The sequence below is a fragment of the Antennarius striatus genome, chromosome 9 (genome assembly GCF_040054535.1).
Source record: "Antennarius striatus isolate MH-2024 chromosome 9, ASM4005453v1, whole genome shotgun sequence".
Classification (NCBI taxonomy): Eukaryota; Metazoa; Chordata; class Actinopteri; order Lophiiformes; family Antennariidae; genus Antennarius; species Antennarius striatus.
The window spans coordinates 16,932,983-16,958,300 of record NC_090784.1 but is presented as its reverse complement, the minus strand read 5'-3'; the positions used below and the strand labels follow the sequence as shown (position 1 = coordinate 16,958,300).

Here is a 25,318-nt window from a genome sequence, read left to right as displayed (position 1 = left end):
AGCGGAGTGCGGAAGTGAAACTAAACACACATGTGACCTCCTGAAAGAAGCGCGACCAATCAGCCGCAGCTGAATCCCCACGCGCACTCGTCAGCTGACGACCAGTGAGGTTAAACACGTACAGTATTTAGTGTCAACACTTCATTCTGAAATGTTACCTACACCTGTCAACGTTGATCGAACCATTACGTCTATTTTTTTTCTTCATCATTTAAAAGCACGCACTGTCGATTCTTTCCATACAATCTTACTGCATTTAAAAACGACAGATTTTCAGATCAAACACAGGCAAACACATTCTGTGTGTTATTTTATACGTCTATATCTACACCACGTTTGTCGAATTCTATTAGCACTACATATTGATTTTGATAATGAGGCTTTTAGAGAAAAAACCATGATGAACTCACAACTAATAAAACTGAGATATTTACAAAAAATACCAAGTGACATTGGTATGCTGGAGGCAGGGCAGTCTACTAGGCAAGCTGCCACCGCAGTGATTGCTCACTATTTCTCAGTACAGTAGTGTATCCAAGTGTTATGCCTGAAAAATAATAACAGGCTACCCGCACCCTTTTTGATAATGCGAAAATGACCCAAATTCAGAAATATATTCACCTGTACGTCAGAAGCAGGTTCTAACTAGCCACTGCTACAACAGTAGAGAGCATTTGCTCTCATAAAAAGCCTTCATGTGCCAAAACATTGTTCCAAACATAATGGAGCATGATAATACACACAGTTCTAGGTTAATGAGATGCTATTTTTGAGAAAGCATATTTGTCAAGTTGCTAGAGGAGAATAATATTGGTGTTCTGGACTGGCCAATCAACCAGCCCTGACCTAAACGCTACCGAAAACTTGTTGAGTTGGTTGACCGAGTAAGATAATGTGAAGATCCTCCACTGACTCGGCTACAATTCTGGGCACCTCTGAATGAAAAGTGGGCTGCAGCTACAGTGTGTGAAGTTAAACTGGAGTACAATTTCTAACTTGTATGTGTAATCCAGTGACAATAACAGGGTTAACACTCAGACTGAACAAAGACTATTTTAAAAAAAATATTTAGAAGGGTACACATTTTTTTATTCTTATTCATATGCATTTTTCTGTTATTCCCTGGTGTGTGAATTATCAACTGCAATGTTAATTCACCAAAGAGACACATCTCACATTGTTGTCTGTATACTTTAATGTATGGTTATTACAGTTTAGTCCCTTAGGCTAGTGGTGTGTTTAACAGGAGAGGGTTGCATGTGCAGTAGCCAATAAACCTGATCCTCTTTTTGATTGTTATGGCAAACTACTCAAGCAAATTTTCACACAATAACTTGTTTCAAAGAAGTTGGGACAGTAGTTTACATACTACTGTGTTGCAACACCATTTCACCCAGGAAGCATTTGGAAAGAGTGGACAAAGGTTTTGAAAGTGAAATTGATATACGAACAGAGTCTGAGGACTCTGTGTTCATATTTGACACTTGCCAAATGTAAACAGTCCAGATGATTCTGGACTGCAGAAAGGCTACTTTAATAAAAGGCTCCCAGCCACAATGTGGCTTCAGTGTCATAGTCATAGTCATAGTCATAGTCATAGTCATAGTCAACTTTATCTTGTTGAAATAAGCATGGACATCACTAAAACAAAAGCCATTGTCTTAATGGCTGTAATGTTACAAAACTTGTGTGTCCCTTTTAACATTCATGATTTCTGAAAACTTTGAAATGTGAACTCCGACCAAAGGTCACTTTTCTGCTTTTCAAATAAGTGTTAGCCTAATAAGTCTGGTTTTCATCGATATGCTGTAGCATATGACTTCCATTCACATGGTAGGCTCTTAAGATGCTTAGATAAACTGTGCTTATTCTCAGTGGTTTTCCACAGTGGTTTTCAATAATGCCATTTCTTAGTGCAGTGTCACCTGAGAGGTCAAAGGCCACAAGCAATCAATATTGATTTAATGGTCATGCTATCATGTATTTGCAATGAGTTCTTGAGATTCTCTGAATCCCTTGTTGATATTGTATTTCAGTTAAAGAAAAACAACAACTTTATAATCATAGTCATAGTCAGCTTGATTGTCAAAAGGACTGGGAAATTACCACATTCTGTTTTTAATCATGTTTTCCACAGTGTCCCAGATTTTTTTCAAATTGAGGTTGTAATTGTGGTGGTTTGAATGTATGGTCTTATTCAGATGGCGTGATTATTATACGGGTGTTCATCTAATAAACTATGTAATCTACCCCTTAATTGCTGTAACTGTTGTGTACAAAATAATAGTTGTCCAATTGTAATAAATAAACAAGGAAGTCAGAAACTGCAATATCCCGAGACTTACCCTGACCTACTTTCAGGGTGGGTCAGGGTACCCTGAAAGTAGTACCTGACTAGTGCATATGGAGAAGGCCAATGTGAGTAAGACCATAAATCCAAGCTAGTGGATAGGTAGATCAAAGCACTAGCTTTGATCTATGGTCTTACACTGGCCTTCCCCCTCGTCTTTCTATCTTATCTGGCTCTTGAGGGTATAAAAGTTTAAATTTGACCTTGACCTAGCTTCCTTAAGGTCAAGGTCATCATCTCAGTTTCATCCCTTTTGCCGCCCGACTAATCTGTTTTTTGTTTCATCTTTTTATCTGCAACGGTTGCAAAGCTATTTGGTGGACTAAAGGACGAACAAACGGACGAAAGGACAAACACACGAACACTGACGATTACAATACATCACTGCTTGGAAGCGGGATGTGATTACGTAAAAAGCAGCAAAACTATTATCTAAATGATGGTAGGATTTATTGTAAAGCTACTGTGGTACGCTCCGTTCATTTTATTTTTGCAAATTGAATTACCTGGTGATGGTTGCAGCTGCGTCTTTTTTCTCATAGAAAATGGTTAATATGTGGTCAAATGATGCTGCTGCAATAAGGACACTCATATATACAGTATATTGCCATGGAAAGGTCTGTTGCTAACATAATCTTTCAATAGTAATGAATGTGATTGTTTTTGAAAAACATTGGTGTACTTATTTGATTGTGTGAAAAAGTTCTTGTTTATTAATTAAATATGAAGCAGGTACATATTGAACCTCAATTGGTTCCAGGAGACATGACATAAATCGAAAAACAATGTACAAAACGTATTTACAGGAAAAAAAATCTAAACTTAGGAATACGATGTGTCAATGTTTACCATATATCGCGGATGCTTTATTTATGAATGAAAAGTTATAAAGCCAGTCAGTCAGTCATCTTCAGATTACCACCGCTATATCCGCCGCAGCGGGTCACGGGGAGCCGGAGCCAATCTCGGCGGCATAGGGCGTAAGGCGGGGGACACTCTGGGCACAATGCCAGTGCACCGCGGAAGTTATAAAGCAAAGACAAGAATTTTTATTATTTATACGTCAAGTAAAATGACGTAAACTTGATTTTCATTTTTCCGTGTATTTTTTTTTTAAAACCGACATGTGATGAAGAACACCTGAACTCAAAATGTCACAAGGTATGCCTGTACCAATATATTCAGTCTGTTCTAAATTTCCATTTCTCAAGAGTATTAGAATCAAAACATGTAGGAACCTTGCTTGTTTTGTGCCTCATCTTTTCAACTTCATCAAGAATCTGTGGAAAAGACAGCTTTTGCCAAATGTTTCATTGATTAATTTAATCTAAAACAGTCCTATCTACTAATCATGACATTTTTTGAAAACTTCAGACATCACAGTTTAAAGTACATTAAAGCTGAAAGTGTTTGTTCAGTGTGTTTAGGTGTAACCGACCCTGACTGGCCAGTTACATTTATAATGACGGTGAAACTATGACTGTAGATGGCCGAAGAACTGAAGGAGGCGTGGAGCAGATCCGCTGTGTTTTATTTTTCCCTCTCTCCAGACCTCCAGCACGAGGATGCCTGGGCGTGTGCACCCCCAATAATTGCCCCACCGAAACACAACCAAATCATGGAACCAAAAACAAAGTAAATGTAAAATTTGGGGAAGTTCATTAAAAAAAAAAATATAAAAATAAATTTATTTATAACACTGTTACATAGGCATTGTCTTTTTGTCAAGCTAGCATTGTCTTACCTGCTCCTATTAAATAGGGAAGTCTTGTTCATTAGGTCAAAACCATTGAAAGGTAGTTAATATTGGGATTTACTTTTCAAACTTTGGCCATCATCATACATTTTGTTTCCTAACCTAATGTTAAGCTAATGTAATCACATGTACAATATGTTGCAGTAGCCATTGCATCATATTTTTTGTACAGTTCTGTAAGTCAGCAGCATCATTTGCTCGTAACTTGGCAAGAGCGTGATTAAATTGGACTACTTCAGTCAATCAAAATAACCATACAAAGAATCAATAAATACCCATGAAGGTGGGATGTATTGCAGGAGTGTTTTATCAGACTATCATTAATAGTTCTTGTACCTAATATACTTGAAACTTCATATTATACAATGCATAAATCTCTTTTATAGCAGCCATCATCGATAAAAGGCACAAATTTGAATTAATCTAAGCTATTTAGTAAATGATTTGTACTAATGCTGTGCAGTAAAATGTCCTTGCCTTCACAGAGACCTTTAATCTCTGGACACTTCAGCACACAGTGCAATGAAAAAGGCACTGTTAGGCATGTTGTAGATAATCCATGAAATTTACCTCCCTTGGGTTACTACTCTTTTGTGATAATTAAACTTTGCTTTTTAAACAATGTGGAAAGTTTACATTTCCCTGTCCTTCCATTCTTCAAAACTCTTGGGGGAAGTTAGGGAAGTAGTTGTAGGCCTCAGTGATTATTCTCACTAATGTGTGCTCTCAATCTTTGCTCTCATTCTCCCCTCCCCCAGCTCTCCATTGTGGTGTCACAGCCTTTCGCTTACCTGGCTGTTTCTGTTGTGCAGACACACCCGGCTACTCCATATCAACCAATCGGTGAACCAAACTGAGACACAGAGGAGGTGTACTTCCTGTCTTTCGCAAAAAAAGAATGGGGCTGGAGAGGACAGTGAGTTATGTACTTTTTTAACCAGGGTTGTTCACTCAGGTTATCCTATGAGCAGTTAAGGTAAGGGAAAAGGATTGAGTGGTAGGCGGACATTGTTTGATTTATTTGAGATGTCTCTTTTCAGCAACAGCGACTGAGACAGCGAGAAGGAGGAGGGGAAAAAGAAGTGTCAATCTGTTGAGACTTGTTTGGGAATTTGAGGAAGGACGGGAGGTGGGGAAATACAGAGAGAGAGGGGCAGCTAGATGAAAAAAGCAAGGAGAGCTCAGGCGTAAACATATTTTTTTTGAGGGTTAAATTTTTCGAGAAAAAGATAAGGATTGATTTACGTGGAGAAAATGAGGATCTTTGTTGCCTAGGCAATTTGAATACAGACATGAATTCTTATGTGCCGTGCTGTCCCATGCATTTGAGGTGAGCTGTTCCAGGGGGAGACCACAGATCTCCCCAGGATACAACATTAAGGTGAGTTGCCTTGCCATTTAAAAAAATATATCTATTGATAAACAGCCCTGTAATTGTGAATTTCTTTGGACAAGCTTGGTTGTGGTGTACATGTTACATGCCGTGCCTATGTGTCACAGGCCTTGCTTACTGAAAGGAGCCTTTTGGTATGTGGTGCTTTGCAGGGTTGTGCTGCATTCTTAGTGAACTGTATGAGGGAGTCACCTTTTATTTAACCTGCATACTCCCATAGTCTGCACTGCAAATTCACCGTACAACCAGTTTGTTATCAAAAGGTTCAAAACTTTCAGCACCAAGTGCAGCAACTTAGGCTTTGTGGTGAAACATCAGAACAGCATAAAACAAGGCTTAATGACTGCCACTTAAGAGATGGACAGTATTCATGCTCTATGTATTTAGACTCAAGACAAATTATTTAAATGTGAAAATGGTTAAACTCTTAGTGTTTAATTCCTTAACTGACGTGGGATTATACTGTCTTTTAGGTTCTATAAATTATGTTATAATGGGGACCAAAAAACCCAGCAATACCATCTATGACAAAACAAAAACATCTGACCGCAACCTTCATCCAGGGGAAAGAATCTCTCGAGATCCAAGTCCTAGGCCAGCAATGACTGCCCAGTCGGAGCGGGACAGAGATGGAAACCGAGAGGAAGATTGGAGGAGAGAAAGAGAAACAGAAAAAATGAAGGACAAAACAAGATACCGAGATATGGACCCACGGGAAAGATACTATGAAAGAGATCGAGCTCCTGTACCCACGCCAAGACAGAGGAGACAAGAAGATGACAACCGCAAAAATGGGAGGCCATTGTCACATGTAGAGAGTGAGAGAGAAGAAGCAGTGAGGGGGATGAGGAAAGGTGACACATTTCCCAGAATGAGAAGAGGCGGTGCAGGTCATAGCAAAAGTAGGACTACCACAGAGAAAGATGGAGAAGAAGGTGAAAGGAGGCAGAAAGATAGACCAAAAGGACTCGAGACAGATGGGTGGCAGAGAGAAAGGTGTAAAGAAAGGGAAGCAGATGAAATCAGAAGCAGGACTAATGAAAGGGAACGAAACCCTGGGCGACGACCTTTAGAAGAAACATCACGACAGAAGGAAAGGTATCTGGAGTCTGATGTTGTTCAAAACAGGAGAAGAGAATTGGTTGATTCTTGGGATAGACGAGAGAGGGATGCAGACAGGAAGAGAGGAAATCCAAGAGATGACATGGGAAGAAGGGAGCGAAGAGTGTCTTCTCCACACAGAATACGAGAGAGGGACAATTATACAGAGAGGAAGGAAAGGGAAAAGCCTCAACGAAAAGATGGATGGCGGAACACCAGGAGTGAAGGAGATAGTGAAGAGAGAGAGATGCGGAGGGAGAGAGATAGGGACAGACGGAGGGAGGAGTTACAGTATCAACACAGTCAAAGTGAGGGGGAGAACACCATCAAAACAAATAGAGAGAAAGACAGAGATAGGCGAGGGTACAGGGAAGAGGACCGGCAGAGATACCGAGACAGAGAAAGAGAAGGTGACCGATCCAGGAGGAGGGGAGTGGAGAAGGATAGGGAGAGGTATAGAGAGTTTGACAGGAGGGGACAGAGGCAGTCAGAAGAGGAAGACAAATATAAGGTAAGTTTAAAAGACATGAAGGATGACAGGAAAGAGGATGGAAGGTTCAGAGAGTACAAGCAGAGGAGATGGAAGGAAACCATGGAAAGAGAGTCAGATCCTAAATGGGACGATTCAACAGACAGAAGCAGTAGATCCCTGAATGAGAGAGCTCCAAGGGTCCCACAGGCCCAGAGCAGTGGAGAATGGAGTACCACTGAAAGTGAAAAAGATGTAGAAGAACAGATAAATTCAAAGAGGGTTGTTGAAAGAAGTAAAAATGAGAAAATAAGATATGAGAAGCAAGATAGAGAGGGAGTAGAGATGACTGGCAGCATAGAGGAGCAGAGAAGGATGTGGTTAGAGCCACAGAGGGGCAAGAATAGTAAAGGGGAATTTGCAGACACAGAAAGATATGTAAGAAAGAGGAGTAAGGAGTCACAGGTTGAGTGGGGAAGTGATGGACAGACACTTTATGAGCAACCATATGACAGATACTTGGATCACAGCAGTTACAGGGGCCAATGCGAAGGAAGGCGTGAGTACAAGGGGAACTTAGAATGGCAGACAGAGGGTGTAAGTGTAGATGGTGAGGAGATGGATGAGGAGATGGATGAAACTGGGAAAGAGATAGACAAGAGAAGGAAAGGACATCTATCTCACAGTGATGGAGAGATAGAGGGAAACTGGCAGAGAGATGCAGAGGGGGAAAACGTGACTGATAGCACAGAGGAGAGTGACAGAGAGGAAGAAGGTGGCAGCGATTACTGGGTCCGCTCTGAGAGCGAAGGAGGAAGTGAAACAGGGGAGAAGCAAGACAGATACAGAATACTGTCAGGAGAGGACGGGTTCGTCACTGTGTCCAGTGGCGGAGATGAGGGGGACGAGAGAGACGAAGACGAAGAAGAGGAATTTGAAGACTGTCAGGAGTTCTGGGATGTGGTATATGATGGCTCCTCACCTGCATTGTTAAGGGAGAATGAGAGAGAAAAGGGGAGAGAAGACGAATGGACAACAGGAAATGAAGAGTTGGTTGACAAAGACAAACAGGGCAAGGAAAAACAGCCAAAGTACATCTTCTGTGTGATTGGACACACATTGCCCAAGGCAGCATCCGGTGAGACGTCACTGTCACAAGTTGATCAAGTCCAGGAAGTGGAAAGTGACAACCCAGTTTTGAAAAGTCATCCTTACAGTCAAGACAACACGCAGAAACCTCAGGATGACCAGCATGTGAAACTGATTAGAAATGAATACCCGATCATCAACAACCAGGAGAAAGAGAACAAGAGTAAGTTTGAGATACCAGGTGAGGAAAAGACACCCGTGGGAGAAATACCTGAGGTGGATATCAGACACAGAGTGTTGCCAGAGCTTGAAAACAAGACTGTGGAGGGAATGAGGCAAGAAAAGGAGCACCCATATGCTGAAATTGGGCCAATAAACAGAGACTCGCTGACTGAGAGACTCCTAACAGAATGGAGAGAGAAAAACAAAGAGACTGGAAGAGAGAGAGAAAGACCTTCCCCATTGATTAATTCATTTGACAATGAGCAAATTCAGCCCATATTGGATGTCATTAATTCTGGAGCAATGAGCCCAGAAGAAATGGAGGCTATACGTATCCGATTGAGTGGGGCATGGAGTATGTCAGAGGAGCCCAAGCGACATTCCCAAGCCCCCCACCTTAAATGGGCCAAAGACGTTTTGCAGGAGATTCTTGGACACTCAGAAGACCAGAGTTTGGATGAATCTGGTGCAGGAGTGCTTGGAGGGAAAGGGGTCAACCAGCCTGAGATAGAGATCAGGTATGAAAAACAACATACAGGGACTGAAGACACTGGAGAAATGCCTGTTCTTAAGCTGGGACATGACGGACTGCACTCAGAGCCAGAGCTAGAGGAAGAGCCATTGGAGGTTGAAGGACTGAGAGGTATGGGGCACAGCCAAGCTGACATGCATGCTGACCAGTTCACAGCTATGCATGATGACACACCTACATACACTCATGCTGACACACTGATAGACACAGAAGGGAAGGATCACACCATGGACAAAGAGACGGAGTGTTCTGGTCAACTTCATTTAGACAAATGTGATAAAGATGAGGAAATTAGTGAGATGGCAGGTAATGAAACTGAATTATTAGACATACAAAAAGAAGCAAGGAGAGAGAAAGAAGTGGAGATGTATTTATCTGTGAGCAACACACTTTACAAGCCCAGCAGCTGCCCAATTCTTAATTATGAAACTGAGTTTGGCCTCCATGTTCCTTCAAATGATGGTGAGGACCAGGAGTTGAAGGAGAGAGAGGGCCAAAGCAAAAGAGAAAGGCAGGGAGAGGAGGCTGATGACGCTATTGTTACAGAGGATTTGGGAAAGATGAGGGAAGGAGAGGTAACTGAGACAGATGGCAGGCAGGTGTTGACAGAAGAGCAAGTAAAAGGAAAGGTTCTCACAAGCTGCAGTTTCCGAGATTTGGGTCCTGAAGCCCGATTTCGAAGAAGGGGAATCCGTAAAACCACTGAAAGAAGAAATGGAGAGCATGTAGAAGTGAAGGAAGAAGAAGAAGAAGAAGAAGAAGGAGGTGTTGGAAGAGATCGCAGGACCAGAATATTCTCTGTGACAGGTAACAAGAATGATGCTCTGCCATACTGGTGTCTGTGCTCTTTGCTGAGCTGTCAGAAACCCTCTTATTTTCTTATTGTTTGGCTTTCATTTTTGATTCATGTATAGTTTCTTTGAAATCACCTGTTCAGGTTGACATATTTTGGAAGAAAACGTCAGATGAGTAAATTACAGATATTCAACTTGCCAATTCCTCAGTTTTCTGGTTCTTTTTCATGGTTTTGCCATTATATCAATTGCAGAGCCCCAACATCTGCTTATAGACATTATCAGTGCAGACATAAACACGTCAAATAAACACGTCTTCATCTGCAAACTGCGTCATAGTGTCGTGTTGACGGATAGTGGGTGGAGATAAACAGAGGTGGAGAAAGCAAGTGGAAACAAGATCTGGGAGCTTAAGGGCTGGGTTTTTCCTGATGTGAGACATAAGACTAGAAGCAGAGATCTGGAAAGACACTAAACTTTTATTTTAAATTAAAAAACATCTTATTATCTCTATATTCATTTAAACCGTTTTTCTATTTATTCAAACTACTCTCTGTGTTTCGAAGTAAATCCATCCGAACACAGTGCACTGGTATGCTTTTTTATAATATTTCTACAAATAGATATTTTTTTCTTCCAGATGATGAGGATGATAAGTGCAAAAGCTGGGGTGAAGTAGAGCTGAGGTGAGTGTAACTTTCACACATGCTATATTTGCCATAGTTGCAGTTATAGTACAGTATACTATATGGATGATCTTATGTGAAAACTGTCAAGGTTCAACACTTCAAGAGGAATGCTGTAGTTCTTTGCTGTTTGGAGGGTTACTAAATTTTTCTTTTTTCTTTTTCTATCTCTATATATCCAATGTGAATGTAAAAACATGAAAACTAAAACGCTGCATTTGACAATTTTAGTCTACTTTTGTTTGACCACGCTCTCAGTTTTAAACAAATTTTCTTTCCTCACGCTTCAGGAACGTTTTGGACACAATTGAAAAACGGAAAAGGAACTCAAGGTTTTTCAGTGAGTGTTTATATACTACCATGTGTTTCAGTCATCTTTTACTTATGATGCCTGGAAATTTACTTTTTTCTGAATCTGTGCATTTAAAAAAAATTGAGCCTGAATCTTGTTTGACTGATCCTCAGAAAAGTTTTCATGGTACAGTTCCAAACATATCTCTTTATCTGCTGATGGGAAAGGCATGACCTATTTGGGCATTTCCTATGTGTGATTCCTCCCTATGCTAGTGCAGACCTATGAACTGTTTATCTCTTCTTTATTGCCATGCCATTTTAGAATTTGAACTAAATACCAAAGTGAAAGGAAGTATTTGCGAGATTAATTTTGCTAGTGCATTTAAAAGTATCTTGGAAACAATCCTGGCAGAAGAGTATTTGACATATGATCCCCATGGATTGAACATGAAATGGGGCAGAGGTGTGTGTGTGTGTGTTTGTGTTTGTGTGTGTGTGTGCGTAAGCCAGACAGGTTTCTACAAGCAATCAGATGTGCTAAATGAAGAGCTTCCTCTTTAACGTTGCGTTCCAACAAGTTTGTTGAGTCTCCTATATAACATGTTCCTTGTAGAACATGTTTTCTGTCTTTTTTAAAAAACAAGCTCAAGTGACTTCTTTTCTGTTGCCCCTTTCTCTCCTCCACCGTCTCTCTTTGTTTTTGTACTTCCCCTCTCTATCTCTCAGATGCTGCACAGCTGTACCAGCAGTACAGTGAGGCCGCTCAGAACTTTGAGATCCTGCGTCAGGCTCGTTCAGATGCCATCTCTCTGTCCGAGGACGCTACCCGATCCCCAGCTCCCTCACCTCCTCCTGCTCGCAGACCCCTTCCTCCCCTTCCAACTGTCCAGCACCCCCACTCCTTTTCCCACACAGGTTCTATCACCAGTGTAAGAAGCTTACCTCTCCCTGAGCCCCCCAAGAGGGAAGGCAGGCCTCCCTCTCCACGGCTGTCAATCTCTCTCTCTTCTACTCTGTGGCGGGACTTACCAGGGGTCAGAAACAGCACTGAGCTGGAGGAACTATCGGAGGATCAGAGGCGATTGCAGGAGGTAACGCAAACTGCATATTTATCTACATAAATCACATATTTATTGAGGTTGGACTTAATGGCGTGTCAATAAATGCTGGTAAGCTTTCATTGACCAAAGTGCAAATCATTTCACTCTGAGTGAGCTTTTTGAAAACCAAAGTCATTTAATTTACATGAAGCCCTGGGATGTTTAAGGCAGAACACTCCAATCTCAGCATAATTCCAAATAATTCTCCTATTAAATTTTGGATGGTAATCTCCCACTTTACATTAAACAGTGAGATAATATGTCAATATTCTTGTGGTTCAATTTCAGCAAAGCTACTCTTACATCTCTCACCTTTCTTTCTTCTGAACTAACTTAATGAGTGTAAAACTAACTCTGTGAAAGTAAAACAGATCAAATATAGTTTTAGTGATTTACCTCCTCGTGATTTTTTTTTAAAAGTTTGGGAAATGGCGTGATTTATATGAATCTGTTTGTTAGTGCAATGATGTCACACTTCAAACTAATAAATTCGTGTGAAATATTCCAACTTGCCACATCTCAAAATTACCCTCTGATTAATCCACTTTTGTTTCTCCTGACAGAAAACATGATTGCATAATCATCTATTTCTCCAGAAAATAGGTGTTTCCTTTTAAACGTTATGTCTGCTGGGATATGTGTTGTGAAATCATCCCTCTTAGTCATATTCTTGTAAATACCCCAGCCTGTAGAGAACTGACAACGCTTCACTCAGTTGCTAGATGTTACTTTGTAGTTGTTGCTTGTCTCAAGTCAGTTGATAATGTGTTGATTATTTTTCAGTTTTGTTTTTTTTTCTCTTCCAGGTTAGATTTGAGCTGGTGACCTCAGAGGCCTCCTATTGCCGTAGCTTGGACATAGTTGTTGAACACTTTGTGAAATCCAAACAGCTAGGGGCACTATTGACTACGCAGGACAGGAACTGGCTCTTTTCCCGGCTGGCAGACGTTCGAGCCATTAGCCACAGGTCAGAAATGTTAAGCAGATAGAGTTAATCCTCTGAATTAAATCATTCATATTTACACACATTTTTCAGATAAAATCTGATCTTTATCATCTGACATGAATTATTTGTGAATTGTTTATCATAGCTTTTTGTCTTACAAATCTGTGTAAGGAAAAGGGATGAGAGTTTGTTGTGGATTTTGTGCAGTTTCTTATCAAAGCTGGAGGAGAGAGTGGAAACAGACATCATATCCTTCACCGTGTGCGACATCATTGCTCGACACTGCCAGCGCTTCAAAATGGTTTATGTGCCCTACCTCACCAACCAGTCATATCAAGATGCCACCTACCAAAGGCTTATGTAAGTTATTCAGTCACACTTTTGTGTTTTCTCTGCCACATAACTTTCATAGGGATATTTCGTAATACATTCAGCAAGAACTAAGTGCCACATCCTGTTGCTGAATCCAATAAAAATGTCAAGAAGCAATATTCATTCCCAGTGCATAAAATCTTCAGCTGTTCTTTTTATTTATCAAAATGTTAAAACTCTATCATTTTCTTAGGAATGAGAATCAAGGGTTCAGACGGATTGTGGAAAAGTTAGAGAGGAGTCCTGTTTGCCAGAGGCTTCCTCTTCGTTCTTTCCTTGTCCTTCCTTTCCAGAGGATAACAAGAATTAAGCTGCTGGTCCAGGTGTGTGTGTGTGTGTGTGTGTGTGTGTGTGTGTGTGTGTGTGTGTGTGTGTGTGTGTGTGTGTGTGTGTGTGTGTGTGTAGGTGTGTGTGTGTGTGTGGTAGCATAAAACAAATCACGAACAATGACATTTTTAACCTTTTTCCTTTCCTCTCAGTTAAATATACTCAAACTATTTCTTTCCAGAACATTGTGAAGAGAACATCTCCTGGTACCACTGAGGCAACTCAGGCCATCAAAGCTTTGAAACTTCTGGAGAAGGTAACAGCATCCATTTTCTCTGTGTACATATCACAGGATAGTGTTATTCTGCCAAATGTTGTCCTGAAATTTTTATTCTTCACACAACTTTCTTTCATTGCCTTTTTTTTTTTTTTTTAGCTGATTCAAGAGAGCAACGACAGCATTACACAGATGAAAAGCATTGAGTCCCTGGTCAGTCTCAGTGCTAAGGTGGATTTTGAATGCAGAGTAAGTTAATAATGAATCATCATCAATGTGCTTTTATACTGGAGGGGCTACACAAACTTGCAAATGGAGCTTTAGTTTGATCAAACTTTTAGTGTTAAGAAATGCTAACATGCTAACATCCTTTTTTCTTTGTTTCTGTGTGTGTTTTAAAGACTCTTCCTCTGATCAGTCAGTCTCGGAGGCTGGTGAGGGAGGGGCCCGTCACTGAACTGATGGATTTCTCACTGAAAGAGACCGAAAGGAATATTTATTTGCACCTATTCAATGACTACTTGCTGCTTTCACTACAAAAAGAGTAAGTCAACAAGTATGTAATGCTAGTAAAAACCCTTCCAACTGTAATCATCTTTATCATGGTTGGCTACATTTGCCTTTCCTTAATCTTCAGTCTCTTATCATCGCCTTAATCTCATCATAGTCATTCCTTCCTCCAACTCATTTCTTTCTTGTTGCTTCCAGAGGAGGAAGGTTCACTGTAATTGACCACTCTCCTGTATCAGAACTGCGTGTGGAGAACTGCCGTGTTAAACTCCACTCCCTCCAGAAGAATCTGTTCCGACTGCACATGTCTCGCAGAGCCCTGCTGCTACGAACTGACACACAGTAAGAAACGGGGATGAGGACATGAGAAAGCCTGTGTTGGCTGAAAAACACAACATTACAGAAGATATAACCATCTTTATTTTTTTCCCCCTCAGAAGTGATAAGCTACGATGGATATCTGCTCTTTCTCTGCCACATCCTGAAGTAGATTTTTCTGCTGCACAAGGTAAAAACTTTGTAAAAGTTGTTGGTCTGAAATGCTTGCCTAATTCACTCATTGTTTACAAAATGAACCCTCAGTTTACTTAACCTTGAGCTCTAAATTTATATTTCAAATGGTGTAGTCTAAACATTTTCTATCCTTACCCACAGATTTAGTGAAACCAAAGGTGGTGAAATAATAGTGTTGTGGAATATTTCCTTAAAACGGTGACATGTTTCGGTGAAACTAGATTTGTTGTTACTTGATAAATTGTGGATTTACATCTTGAGGCCAAAATGAAATGAGGGAGAATATATAGAAAACAAGATTAGATCTGATGCAAAATTTACGAACTGTAACGGAAATTTAGCGGCTTAGTGCACAAGCAGCTTTTTTGTCAGTATGAGAAATTTCTGATGGTGAAAATGTCCCCAACATGACGACAAAGAATAAAGAGAATATGGTGATATAATCACCTCTTCTGCAATTCATATATACTCCATTTTTTTGACGCAGTTGAAGCAGATGAATAGAAATGAGCTACATAACCCGCATAACATGATAACATTAATAAGGGTTGTAATAATCCATCAAAGTCATACGTTCAAAGTGTCAGGGACTGAGTGTCAACTGAGATTCACAGAAAAATATACAGACCCATAATATTATTTAACATATTCCTGGAACACTAAATCTATTTGTTTAAGCATAGATCACTTTATCTGCCCCTGGAGGTCAAACATAGGAGGTATTTATAATTCTCTCTCTGAAGCCTACTCACCAATGAAACATTTTATTACGGTGACTTTTCCATGTCATTTTTCACATAAAACTGCTTAGTTGTTGTAAAACTGAGCTGTATCTAAAATAGACCCTTATCTGTCACCTTGTACACCATAACCGATATTTTATATAAATCTTTTAATTCTCACTGTAAAACATCTGAACCATGAATTGCCTAAAGAAATTTCTACACTTGAACAAAAATAAGATGATTATAATATGGATGCTCTTTTTATCCATAATAATATCCCAAAATTAAAATTTGTTGTTGACGAGTGCGGTTGTATGGCATGTTAGTGATGGATGAAAGTGAAATGATGAATTTTAAGTGTCAAAAGCATCAACCTTACTGATAACTCTATTGCATAGTCGTTAAATACTGACTACACTTTATAAATGGCTGCAAGAGCATTGCATTATTTGAAATATTGACCTATTGTTTTTAAAGTAGTGGGTCTGACCTATCCACTCTCTTTTTCACACACAGACTTTACACAGATGCAGTGTATCCGAGCATTTGTTGCCCAGCAGCCTGATGAGCTGTCGTTGGAAAAAGCTGATATCATTCTTGTTCACCAACAAAGCAGTGACAGTAAGACCACCACATTACCTTTTCTATCATTCCTTTACAGAAATTGTTATTTTACATATGCATTTTTTGGTGACAAAATGTCTTGTCACTGAATAATATTAGATGATTCATGGTGGACTCTTAAATCTTTTTAGATTGGGTAGAGGGGACCAGGGTCTCTGACAGACATCGTGGATGGGTGACCAATTCCCATTTGGAAACGATAACCAACTCCAGAGTCCGACAACGAAACCTATCAGATGCCCTCAAGCTGACGACAGCCACAGCTGCTGTGTGATCCAAGTGTACAGTACAGAGTAGTGGGACAAAACAGAGGAACAGACTGGATGAACCAACAAGAATGAGACTCAGCCACCTGCGTTAAACTATTAATAAGAGTTTTATGGATCTTTAGTACTATGAGGCAAAGCTGCTCACAGGAATGCAGCAACTGACATGCTGGAGGAATGTATTTCTCACTTGTTTCACTCGAATGAACAATATGTTGTCATAAAGTGTCTGAACTGCTGAAAACTCCTTAAAAGGCAGAGACGATGCGATTCCTTTAACCTATATGTACAGTACATTACAAGCATGGAGTGTAATACTAATGCATCAATAACTGGTGTGTTACAAAACATTGTTTTAATGGGAAATCACATTTTCAGAATGTTTTTAATTTTTTTTTGTGTACATTGAACAGAATCTTTTAGTTGAGTGTATGATGTATGTCTATGGACAAATTGACCCCAGCATGAGCAGGAAAGGTGAAAAAAAGGCATAAAATTTGTACAAGCTAATTCAAAGATGGACAGACCTTAGATAATGAGTGCATTTCTAGAGATCTGTGCTGTTAGAATAAAATTTTTATTCATACTTATTACAGAGTGAGCTGTAACTTATTTCCTTTTGCATAGAACCCCTCTTGGTTTTTCATATGTATCATTGCGACAGAGGTTCACGGCGAGCTTTCCCTTTGGGTTCAGTGTAATCACGTGATTGCATGACTTGTTTACAGAACGAGGGAATCAGCGAGATCGTCACGTCACCCACGTAGCCAGTCTGACTTGTAGTTTTAGCCCTGACGCTACGTCATTCTGGCCTAGTTTCTGAGACCTGCCATTGGCTACGTTAACTGTCACTCAAATAAAAAGGTGCGGGAACTATTGAAAAGCGACAACAGTCGTCAACCAATGACGGCAGTGCAAGCCTTCCCTCCAGTTCCTTCTCAGTGGTTCTCCCTCGGAGTTAGTGAATATCCTTGTCTCTGATTGGTCAGACATACGGTGGGCGGGTGTTGAAGCGTTTGTTGTTGTTTTCGTTCAGCAGACAACCGACATCTTTGACATTTTCATGTTTGCAATTTGAGATAATAATTTTCCCCCTGAATTGTCTTTTGAGAAATTTGACGACACAAAGATCCCCGGAGCGTAGTTTATTCTGTTGTGTGGAATTTTTTTTCAAAATATAATTTTCGAAGGTACGTGGACGTTAAGATCTTGTCGATCTGTTATGTTGCAACAAAATCGTTGTCAAGGAGAAACAAACAGATTCTGTTTGAAGAGTTAGTAAAGCCACTTATTGAATATTATTTAATGTGTTATAGGTAGTTAGTTATTGTTTGTTTGTTTTTTTTCAAATATTGGATTGTGCCAGAGTAGGGAAGCTAGCTCTGGGTGACGTGTCTTCGACCGTGGGTCGAGAAACTCGTGATCACAACGATTTGTACAAAAAGCGATGCAGATCAGACTCTCCTACTTTCAGTTATACTAAAATACCTGTTTATTCAAGCTAACGCTAGCTCTGAAGGGTGTGACATTCTATTTTTCCTGATAATTTGTTACCGAGTTTATTGTGTTTCAAAGAAGTAGAGACTGAAAATTCAAACACAAAATTCTTTACTTAAAATTGCATTATATTAATTTAATTTTATGTATTTTATGTTTTGTGTATGCCGCTGATATTTTCCTCAAAATTAACCGGACTGGATTGATTTGGGATAATTTTCTTTAACTTTAGATTAAATTATGGATAGAATTAATGATCATTTTGTTTCTGAATATTTATTTCTCTTTTCATATTAAAAAACGATCATCTTCAAAATTATTTTGCTTTTGAATTCACATTGAAAAAAACCCAAAACAATTGAATGCTAATTGTTTCCCGCAGTTCTCTAATAAAGAGAAAGCAACTTGTTGATTTTTTAAATTAAATTTATAAAAAGTATATCATCCATTAGATGAGAAAACTTTATCATACTAAATATGCTATAAAGCAGTCTTAACCGGTAATTGCCAACAATCATCTTTAATCAGTTCGGTAATTTGAGTTTATCATCATAGACTAAAATTTTGCTTAATCTTTTGTTGATGATTTTCAGCCATTTTTACAATGTCATAGATGGTGTTTGAGGAGACAGCTGTTCTGCCTTAAGTGATTATTCAAAATATTTTTATCATCACACACTGAGAATTTGGTATACAGTATACATAATATTTGATGAAAAGATGACTGAACTGTTTGACCGGCCTGTGAAGTCATCTGATACTGATCCTTTGTCTTCTTCCTCAATAATCCTATTGTGAGTGATTTCATGTCTTCTGGTCTTGTTTGGTTCCTTGTGCTGCTTTCAGATGGGCAGTCAGTACAAGCGCTCAGTTCCCCTGGAGGTGAGGAGAGCAGAGGGAGAGAGGGTTCGGGCCAAGCATCCGGACAAGATACCGGTGAGTATGAGCTCTGGTGATGAGTTGTTTCTGATTTATTGTTACTGATAGTTAAGGGTGATGCGTAATTTCAGGCACATAAACCCACGCTTTCTCTGTGGTCATGACTACAGTAATTGCTATAGTTTTGGTTTTTTTCAACAGATAATTGTGGAGAGGGCCTCCAGGTCACGGGCTCCTGAACTGGACAAGAAGAAATTCCTGGTGCCCTCAGATTTAACAGGTAGAATACACAAACTTGTAATGAACCTTTTACAACTTTGTTTTTATTCTCAGATCACTCTCACATCCTCAAATTCCATGAGATATTCTAAGAATATTTAAAAAAAAATACATGAAAAAGGTGTGAATAAAGGATATCCAAGATTTAAACAGTTGAATCAAATACAGTTTTATTGATTGTTGTTCACAACCCATTCACTGCTTTTTTGCCACTACAAAAAAGTGCCCAATGCTATGAGTGCATCACCAGGCATACTGTAATACCCTTTCTCTTTTGCTGAAGTCTCACCTTTAAATTCAGGAGCTTTTGCAATTCAGACTTTTTTGTTTGTTTGTTTGTTTGTTTGTTTGTTTGTTTGTGTTTCCTTTTGTCAAATGATTGTTTCTTGTGATTTTGAAACTGAAACAATGTAACATGCAGATACATCAGTTCTACTTCCTTTGTTTTCTCCTATTGATTTTTTCTCATGACTGAACGTTGATTTAAAAAGTTCCACTGTCACTGGTTTTCCTATGTGTCATTGAAATGGAACTTAGTTGAAACCCTGACCATTTTGCTTTCTTTTTTGCTCTGTATGTTAGTGGGCCAGCTGTGCTTCCTGATTCGCCAGCGTGTGTCTTTGAGACCAGAAGAGGCTCTCTTCTTCTTTGTCAACAACACCCTCCCGCCGTCCAGCTCCCCTCTTTCTGCTGTATATGAGGTAACCTCACCTCTCCACAAATGTTCACTGGACAAACACGTATAAACATGTTTACTCGACTATTGCCCACTTTCAAAGTAAGCTGTGCTTCTTCCCCTCTCCTTTGACTTTGGACATCAGATGCAGACGTCCCTAGTTAGATCTGCTTAGATGGCAATGTTGCTTCTCTTTTCTTGATTCCACTACTTTTCTTCCAGTAACTCATGAATATTTAAATGTACAAAATGACTAGGGCTCCAACTTCAAACATTACAGTTTAAGCAAGTAGATAAAGTCTGTATTATCAGATACACTCATCATGTTAAATTTTGCTTTATTATTTGTTTTGTTAGGAGCACCACGAAGAGGACCTGTTTCTCTACATGATTTATAGTAATGAGAGCGTGTACGGCGCCTGAGGGAAGAGAAACGACTCAAGACGACAGAGATACAGAAGAATTGAGGAGACAGACTTTCAGAATAAATAAGGATTCAAAGCTATTTGTACAGCTTCACACCATTATTATTCTTTATGTCAGTTTGGATAAATACCTACAATACATGGTGGAAAAAAGGCTTTGTACAAGGCTGAGGGGTCTGCTACGTTTACGTTTGTCTATTTGTCTATTGGTTTAGTGAAAACATTTGGGCACTTCGAAATACCTTTACTTGGTAAAAGAGGAAGGATGAAAAGACAGAAAGAATGAATGCTTTTTCAAATGGAGGTTAAGGAAATGTTGCGGAGGGCTCGCCCCTTATCTTTCTCAGTCTGGTATGGTATTTAAAACAAAAATTATTTTTTGTAAATTAACATCATAAACTTTTGTGGAAAATAAAGATGAAAGTGTAAACATTTCTGATTCAGTCTTGTGATACAATAATCTGTATGTGAGTGTGATTTCATTTGCTACACCTGTGATTTTATATTTTTTAATGAAAAAGTCAGAAAAATTGTAACTATTTTAAGTATTATCAACAGTCAGAATGTTGAGATACTGAGATTCACACAGGTATGCTGTATTCATGTAGTTTGGGGAGGACAAAGACAGGAGAAATATAAATGGGGAAGTAACTTGTCTTGATCGGAGGAGGCACATATTCAGAGTGGACACATTCTTTTTTGTGATCTCCACCGCATTTGCATGTCCAAAGCTATTTCTGAAAGAGTTAAGGTCAAAACGAAAGTTACGCAGGAGAGGAGCCATGGAGATGCAGACGATTGCTACACAGGAGGAAAAAATTCAAGATGCAGAGACAAGTGGACTTATGGAAGAGGCCAAAGCTGAAGGTACATAAAATAATAATATTAATAACAAACAATAATAATACGGGTGTAAAAACATCCTTCTATTATGTTGTTAGACAAATTTTTAACAAGTTCTCTCCGGGTTCTTCGGCTTCTTCCCACCTCCAAAAACATGCACTTCAGGTGGATTGAGCTTTCCTAATTGTCCATAGGTGTGAGAGTGCATGTTTGTGTGTTTTCTGCAATAGCAGAAGAAGCAGGTTTGAAGATAAATAAATGAAGGAATAATCCACACACAGGTTGTGCTCAAAGAAGATATTTAATTCTACTGTATATTGTTCTATTGAATAATTGTAAGTTTATTCCATATGCTTGTGTCTGTTGAAATATCTCGCTGTATTTTTGTCTAGATTTAGAGGAAGCACAACAATGCCACTATTCTAAGCTACAAAGTTCAAATGAGGATGTCTATTCAGAAGTTCTGCAAGATGCTACAGATAAGAAAAAAGCAGGTACAGTTTCATGTAAAGTATGTTTCTAGAATGTTGACAATTCAGCAAGTCTTAAAGCATGTCTGACTGTATCTGTGAAATAATATCACATAAAATCTTTGACTTTGGTAATGAAGTTACACGAGGGTGAATCTGCATATGTATTGAGCAGAAGTCAGTACAATACTTTCATAAAGGTCATGTCTAACTCTGCAGCTAGGCGTTATTTCTTCTTGTCCACTGGAAAGTGGTTATCATCTGTTGATATAGCTGTGTGGAATGTTCTCTGTGGTCAAGGACAGAGGGAGCTCTGCACAGGTTGATACAGTTCACATGATGACACAAGTATCAAGCTCCAAAGCATTCAGCAGGAACAGGATCAATGTTATTCAAAATTATTTATATATATATATATATATATATATATATATATATATATATATATATATATATATATATATATATATATATATATATATATATATATATATTTAGAGAGAGAGATGGATGGATAGACGGATCTTTAGTATAGTTAACTCTTTAATATAGTGTACTTAAATGAAGTTGGTAATTTCTTCATTTCTTTATTCCATTAAGATACTTCGATTTCAGGGAAATCATATTTTACATGGTCATCATTTACTGGGGCATTTGAATAGAACAGTCCAATTTTTGCTATTGTTCGGTATTACTATTACTGCTATTAAAAAAAACAGGAACTTGGAATCAAAACATAACTAACAAGATCTACTTGGTTTGATGTTGACATAACATGAATAGATACACGGTATAAAATGTTCAATTCACACGCGCACATACACACATGTACGCACACACACGCACACACACACACACACACACACACACACACACACACACACACACACACATGCACACGCACACACCCTGATTTGATTTGGAATACGTATTTGAAAAGAGTTGTAACTTAATTTCCATGTATCGTTAAAAGTTATTGATCTGTAACCATATAAAACACCTGTGGTGAAATTGTGTTTTTCTAGTCAAATTCATAGTGATGCTAATGTCATTCCAAAGTCCCGGGGTAGATTTTCATGATCAATCAGTCACATTATTCGGGTCAAACAATCATGGGGACATTTGATTCTGGTGCTATCTAGATTGCTTATGTATATTTAAATTCAAGTGTTAAAAAGAACAACGTGTTCCATGGTTGAATTCTTCACTAAGTCCTTCACTGTAATCTCATATCTCAGTGTTTTGAATCAGTCTGCATCTTACTTACATTCTGTCTCCAATATGAATCACACTCATCAGAAATAACAACAGTGTCTATCTGATCTCTTTTGATATACTGTACTAACTCTGTCTCATATCACATTCTTACAAAAAGAGACAAATACAGAGCCACAGAGCCCCCCCCCCCCAAAAGCACAACCCACACAACTGAGGAACAGATCGAGCACTGTACTCCTGAGTAATACAGTAAATGTCACGTTGCTAGGGTGACCAGGCAAGGGAGGACATATCTTAGCAGTGCTGTTGCAGCCAGACAGAGCAGGACGAGCTAAAATAATCATCATCACTAAAGTGCTTTTCTCCATGTACATTAAATTTTGTCGCCGCTATGCTTGGGATAAAAAAGATGAAATCTGTGAAAACCTGTCACCTCAGTCCAAGTTATCGGTTGAGCTGGAGGGAGAAAAAGGTAGGTCAAGGCATTTTTTAGTCTTGATGGTAGATTGTGTTTTCTTACTAACATTCTGCTTATGTCTTAATCCTCAGAAAGAAAGACTGAGGGAAAGACACGACTGTACCGTGTTGCATGTATATTCCTCACAATACTGTGCCTGCTCCTGCTGGCAACTATCATTATCCTCTCTGTGCTATGTGAGTACCTGCAGCCATGGATCTGAGAAAACCATGTGAAACAGACAGTGACTGTGCATTTGTTACAAACAAGTGCGGATTTTCACAATGCAGAAATAAAAAAACATTTCTGTTCTAACCTTGCCTTCAGTAGGCAGCTCTTCTTCCGTCCATCTTTACTGCAGCCTGCAGGCATTATTCTTCTCGCTTACAGCTTCTCTCGCTGTTTTGTAATCAGTAACCCAGACTGGATCTACAGTCTGCCCGGGGAAAGGGGAAGATGGAGCAACATCACAGTTGCCTCGAACTTGCAGCCTAGAAGAGTGCCAGGCTAATTTTGTCACGTCTGTGCCCCAATGTAAGTGAATCCAGGTGACAATTTCAGTCTAGAAAGACTTACACAAGCTCAAAACAAATGGTGATCTCTCAATCACTGTTTTATTTTTTTTTAAATGTTTCTTTCATTTTTCCTGGCCTCAGAGAAGGCTGAATTATTTAGGGGAATTGAAGCATGTTTTATGTTTAATTTAAACCAGGATTCTGATGTTTCTGTAATTAATCACAGACACAAATACATTAACTTTAACTACAGCTGTAAAGGAAAAACATATTAAATAACATTAGGTCTAGTTTGGAAAGTAATGTAAATGTTGGAGGACATTTGAAGTTTGTTTTATTTTGTTCTGCTCCATCATTTACTCTTGCACTCTAGTCATATTTTGCAGATTTACACAGAGACCCTCCTTGATGAAGAATTTGATAGATTGACCCCTCTTTGCTTCCAGATTGGAGGTGTACGGATTGTCCTGAGGGATGGTTGAAGTTAGACCAATGGTGCTTTCTGCTATCCACCTTTAGACTGAGCTGGGATGAGAGCCGCAGGAATTGCAGCTCCAAAGGAGCATCTCTGGCTGTTATCAGCAGCAAAACGGTTCAGGTGGGTCTGAGGGGACTTCATTGACCTGAAGTTTCTCATGCACTGAATAAAATGGTATGAATTACAAAGTCATTACAATATACCGTGTCATTACATTACAATTACAATCATATTTTATGTACAGGTAAATGTCTTCTTGGTCTCTGTCTTATAGGATTTCCTGAGTGATAATGGGGCAGTAAAATACTGGATCGGTCTGAGACGGATTGGAGACACATGGACCTGGACTGACAACGCTCTGCTTAAACAAAGGTGATTCTTAAGGAATAGCAAGTGTGGGTTTGATTTAAATATTACAGTTTCATCTTTTCTTCTGAAGGTGTTCTGGGTGGAAATGACATAAATTAAATTCATATGTTTATCTTAGCAGAATAATCATAGTTATGTGACACAATTTAAATAAAAAAAATAGCTGTTAGCAATAAAATTCAATGCATTCCAACACAACATCACCACCATAAATAAAGTCTTAGATATTCTTCAGCTATAAGTGACATCTATGTCACAAATGCATATAAAACTGAGCAGGATACATGAGTATTTTAGTCCTTGTGTTTGAGAAATGTTATGTAATGCTCCAAAACACCTGATTGGATCATTCCATAGGTAAAGCTGTTGGTCACGGGACATTGTTTGGAATCAAGACTGAAGAATCATCTGTACGACTCACTAATGTGACTTCTTTAAAGCATGTCATTGAATTTTTACATTTCTACGCTCAGTCTGCTGTCCTAAGACGCTTTGATTTTGCTCATGATGACTGATGGTCAATATTCTTTTCAACTGTTTGCAGTTACTGGGCAGATGATGCGTCAGACAAGGATTGTGTGGTGCTCAGCAGCACAGACTCACCTGGGAAGAACTGGATCAAAAAGTCCTGCCAGGCCTACACATACTTCATCTGTCAGCTGCATCTGTGATAGAATCTGCCCTTCGTTATAATAGACCAATAATCAGCAAGCATCAACGCCTCAATAATATATCTCCTACCATTTCAGACTCCAATCAGTAGAAACTCATAAACATGACCCATCGTCCTAGGTAATAGCTTTAAATCCAAAATAAATGTAGCCATGTAGCATTCTGTAGCATTGTTTGTTAATTTGTATTGTAATATATCAGGTATGCTCATATGCTATATATATATACACTGTATAAATCTTTATACTGTTGTC

General features: G+C 39.0%; 3 protein-coding genes across 5 annotated transcripts; all 3 read left to right on the top strand.

Moving 5' to 3' along the window:
• The first annotated feature begins 5,003 nt into the window (after positions 1–5,003).
• Positions 5,004–16,876, top strand: arhgef5 (Rho guanine nucleotide exchange factor (GEF) 5). Of its 2 annotated transcripts, none has more exons than XM_068322827.1 (15): positions 5,004–5,487; positions 5,973–9,719; positions 10,347–10,392; positions 10,683–10,732; positions 11,413–11,777; positions 12,593–12,753; positions 12,940–13,092; positions 13,298–13,427; positions 13,613–13,687; positions 13,808–13,897; positions 14,050–14,192; positions 14,357–14,500; positions 14,596–14,666; positions 15,913–16,017; positions 16,152–16,876. In XM_068322827.1, exons 2-15 carry the CDS (start codon positions 5,993–5,995, stop codon positions 16,292–16,294), a joined length of 5,403 nt encoding a protein of 1,800 aa, XP_068178928.1. In that variant the 5' UTR covers positions 5,004–5,487; positions 5,973–5,992; the 3' UTR covers positions 16,295–16,876. The 2 variants fall into 2 exon arrangements, with proteins under 2 accessions (XP_068178928.1, XP_068178929.1); XM_068322828.1 differs by having other exon boundaries at positions 5,005–5,487; positions 5,973–9,023.
• A 406-nt stretch (positions 16,877–17,282) lies between these two features.
• On the top strand, positions 17,283–20,474 carry zgc:92606 (uncharacterized protein LOC100000242 homolog). Its single transcript, XM_068322833.1, has 5 exons — positions 17,283–17,476; positions 18,630–18,719; positions 18,864–18,942; positions 19,524–19,642; positions 19,975–20,474. The coding sequence occupies exons 2-5, from the start codon at positions 18,630–18,632 to the stop codon at positions 20,038–20,040; spliced, it is 354 nt and encodes a 117-aa protein (XP_068178934.1). The 5' UTR covers positions 17,283–17,476; the 3' UTR covers positions 20,041–20,474.
• Positions 20,475–20,827: 353 nt separating this feature from the next.
• Positions 20,828–25,268, top strand: si:dkey-26c10.5 (uncharacterized protein LOC563797 homolog). Of its 2 annotated transcripts, XM_068322831.1 has the most exons (7): positions 20,828–20,909; positions 21,278–21,379; positions 23,123–23,227; positions 23,445–23,564; positions 23,992–24,143; positions 24,298–24,395; positions 24,937–25,268. In XM_068322831.1, exons 1-7 carry the CDS (start codon positions 20,831–20,833, stop codon positions 25,061–25,063), a joined length of 783 nt encoding a protein of 260 aa, XP_068178932.1. In that variant the 5' UTR covers positions 20,828–20,830; the 3' UTR covers positions 25,064–25,268. The 2 variants fall into 2 exon arrangements, with proteins under 2 accessions (XP_068178932.1, XP_068178933.1); XM_068322832.1 differs by lacking the exons at positions 20,828–20,909; positions 21,278–21,379 and adding an exon at positions 22,866–23,045 and having other exon boundaries at positions 24,937–25,261.
• The last annotated feature ends 50 nt before the right edge of the window (positions 25,269–25,318 follow it).

What these genes read in the sequence shown, in the direction of transcription:
- arhgef5 (XM_068322827.1), top strand. Translation starts at nt 5,993, where the DNA reads ATGGGGACCAAAAAACCCAGCAATACCATCTATGACAAAACAAAAACA. An exon ending in CAGAATATTCTCTGTGACAG is followed by an intron (nt 9,720 to 10,346) that starts GTAACAAGAATG and finishes TTTTTCTTCCAG; the next exon opens with ATGATGAGGATGATAAGTGC. An exon ending in TGGGGTGAAGTAGAGCTGAG is followed by an intron (nt 10,393 to 10,682) that starts GTGAGTGTAACT and finishes CTCACGCTTCAG; the next exon opens with GAACGTTTTGGACACAATTG.
- zgc:92606 (XM_068322833.1), top strand. Translation starts at nt 18,630, where the DNA reads ATGGGCAGTCAGTACAAGCGCTCAGTTCCCCTGGAGGTGAGGAGAGCA. An exon ending in GGTGCCCTCAGATTTAACAG is followed by an intron (nt 18,943 to 19,523) that starts GTAGAATACACA and finishes TCTGTATGTTAG; the next exon opens with TGGGCCAGCTGTGCTTCCTG. An exon ending in CTCTTTCTGCTGTATATGAG is followed by an intron (nt 19,643 to 19,974) that starts GTAACCTCACCT and finishes TTGTTTTGTTAG; the next exon opens with GAGCACCACGAAGAGGACCT.
- si:dkey-26c10.5 (XM_068322831.1), top strand. Translation starts at nt 20,831, where the DNA reads ATGCAGACGATTGCTACACAGGAGGAAAAAATTCAAGATGCAGAGACA. An exon ending in TGTCACGTCTGTGCCCCAAT is followed by an intron (nt 23,565 to 23,991) that starts GTAAGTGAATCC and finishes CTTTGCTTCCAG; the next exon opens with ATTGGAGGTGTACGGATTGT. An exon ending in TCAGCAGCAAAACGGTTCAG is followed by an intron (nt 24,144 to 24,297) that starts GTGGGTCTGAGG and finishes TCTGTCTTATAG; the next exon opens with GATTTCCTGAGTGATAATGG.